The following is a 2,674-nucleotide window of genomic DNA, read 5'->3' as shown; positions in this document are numbered from 1 at the left end:
GTGCCCTGATTGCGATGTAAGCCAGTCTTGGAAGTCTGCTTCCGGTTTTCTTATTTGCCAGTCTTTGAGAGGTGAAGTGTTTCTGGTTGCTGGGAGAAATTGTAATCCAAGGAAAGAGCCCCAAATGATATCTTGATGACTGAGATTAGCATCATCGTTTATCTAAGATAGGCATTCCTTTATTTGGAACTTGATCTTAACTTCGATGATCTTGTGGTGCTATCTAGAATTCCTGAAGGTTCTTCTATTTCGTTCCAGCCATAACTACCAGCAGATGACCTTTGGACGAGTGGCCCAGGCTTATTTGATCAATCGATTTTGTGGAGGAGGACCAGGGTATTTGAGTACCCAGCTAGAAAAAAGATTTGCGATAGAATTTGGGAGCAAGAAGGCGGGATCCAAGGCGTGAAGGAGGATGCTCCATACCTGTTTGGTGTAGCAGCATTCCAAAAATATATGCGTTGCTGTTTCTACGTTGTTACTGCCCATAAGGCAAATGGAAGGGCCATTGTATCCCATTTTCTGCAGCCTGTCGAAGGTGAGGAGTCGACCGTGGCAAAGGATCCATGAGAATGTGTCGATTTTGGGCCAAGACTGACAGTGCCAGATCGCTTGCCAGGGCGCAGGATTTGAGGGGGCGTGTGGTCGCTCACAGTGTTTGGCATATCCCTTGGCGACAGAGTAGCCTTTGGCTTTCTTTCCCCAACCGATTTCATCCTGTTGTTTCTTGTTGATGGGCGCAAGACCATGAAGGAGGCCTATCATCGTGGCCCAATCATCGACTAGGTGATCTGGAAATTCCGTTCTCTTCCAGCCTGTCCATTCATCGTCATTCCAGAGGGAGATGTCCCAAAGAGTTCTCAGCTTCTCTCTTTCCATCCACTCCCACAGCTGTCCCATTTGCGCTCTGTCAATGATCGGATTTGAGAGCATGATCTTGTTACTCCAGATTTTTATTTTCTTACCGTTTCCAGGAATCCAGTAGATGTAGTTCTTGATCAGAGCAACGACCTTGTCATATAGCTTGAGAAATGTCGAATTAGGTAGACGGACCACTCTGTTTAAGCAACTGGAGTGAGGGCCACGGAAATATTTTTTTTTGAGGGCTGTTTGGGCCCAGCCAGGGTTAGGCATGACAACTCTCCAAATGACCTTTGCAGCCATTGCTACATTCAGGTGGCCTAAGTTTCTGAAATTAAGGCCTCCTTCCCATAGAGGCTTAGATATGACTTCCCAACTGATGAGGGGAATTTTTCTTTCATTCTGCTTTCCTCCCTTCCAGAAGAATCTCCGGATATGCTCTTCCATTTTTTTTAGTATGATTGATGGAGCTAGGATCCCTGCAAATTGAAAAATAGGAAGACTGGTGAGCACTGATTTGATAAGGACGGATTTGCCAGCATAGTTGAGCCAGGTGAAACGCCAGGCCTGAATTTTTGACTGGAATTTTTTGAGCTAGGGTAGCCAATCTTTGCTTGAGATTCTTTTGTGGGCAACAGGAAGGCCCAGGTATTTGAAGGAAGTCCATGAAGCGGAGGTTGCAAATCCTAGGCACCTGGAGATAGCAGAGAGAAGTCTGGGCGGGGTATTCCAACTGAAGATGTGGCACTTATTCTTGTTCACAATGTTGCCAGAGCCCTTGCTGAATTCTTCCAGAATAGATTTGAATTTGGAGGCGGAGGGGAGAGAGGCCGCCCCCAATAGCAGGGTGTCGTCCGTGAAAAGGGCATGATTAATGTTCTTGACTTGTCTTGCTATACGCAGTCCCATAAGATCTTGGTCTTGCATTTTTTTGTCAAGCAGAAAGCTGAGAGCTGAGGCTTGAATGAAAAAGAGCATAGGGGAGAGTGGACACCCCTACCTGAGCCCTCTTGATGCTTTGAAGAAGTCCGTATCTCTTCCATTTATGAGTGGAGCAATCCATGGCTCTGAGATGCAAGCTCGGATCCAATTAATGAAGTTTGATCCAAATCCAAACCTGTTCATGACTTTTAACAGAAAACTATGATTTACACGGTCAAAAGAATTTGCTAAATCTAGTTTTATTACCATACCTTGCTCTTTTCGTTGAAGACTTGAGTGGATTGCCTCCTCAACGAGGGTGAAATTGTCCACTATCTTCCTCCCTTGGATGAAGCCTCCTTGATTCTCTGGGATTATTTTGGGAAGGATGTTCTTCAATCGATTTTCTATAACTTTTGTGATTAGCTTGGACCCAATATTGCATAAAGAGATCGGCAGGAATCTTCTGAAATTGTTGGCTCCTTTTTCCTTGGGTATGAGGGCTAAGAGGGCAGAATTTGTACTGCCGCATATTTTCTGGGAGTTCTGAGATTTTCGAATCATTTTGATTAGATCTTTTTCAATAATAGACCAACATATTTGGAGGAACCTGGCAGAGAATATTTCCGGCCCGGGGGCCTTGTCCGGATCCATGTCATATAAGGTTTTTTTGACTTCCTCTTTGGTTATGTTGGTCTCTAAGATTTCATTCATACCTGAAGAAATTGTGTTTGGGATCAAGTCTAACAGATCTGTAGCTTGTTGCTGGACCTTTTCTTCGTTGTATAGCTTTAAGAAGTGATCATGGGTTGCCTTCTTTATGTCTGCAAAATCCTTGTAAGTTTTGCTGTCCACCTTGATCTCAGATATGGTGTTAAAACATTTTCTGCTC

At 44.4% G+C, this 2,674-nt stretch overlaps 1 protein-coding gene across 1 annotated transcript; it reads right to left on the bottom strand.

Moving 5' to 3' along the window:
• Positions 1–300: 300 nt before the first annotated feature.
• On the bottom strand, positions 301–1,164 carry LOC149202523 (uncharacterized). The gene has a single exon (XM_089401617.1). It carries the CDS (start codon positions 1,162–1,164, stop codon positions 301–303), a length of 864 nt encoding a protein of 287 aa, XP_089257743.1.
• Positions 1,165–2,674: the final 1,510 nt, after the last annotated feature.

The sequence above is a fragment of the Pinus tabuliformis genome, chromosome 2_1 (genome assembly GCF_031772625.1).
Source record: "Pinus tabuliformis cultivar Carrire ecotype Pingquan chromosome 2_1, CPIR1, whole genome shotgun sequence".
Taxonomy (NCBI): Eukaryota; Viridiplantae; Streptophyta; class Pinopsida; order Pinales; family Pinaceae; genus Pinus; species Pinus tabuliformis.
The sequence above is the reverse complement of the archived record's forward strand: the minus strand, read 5'-3'. Positions and strand labels throughout refer to the sequence as shown.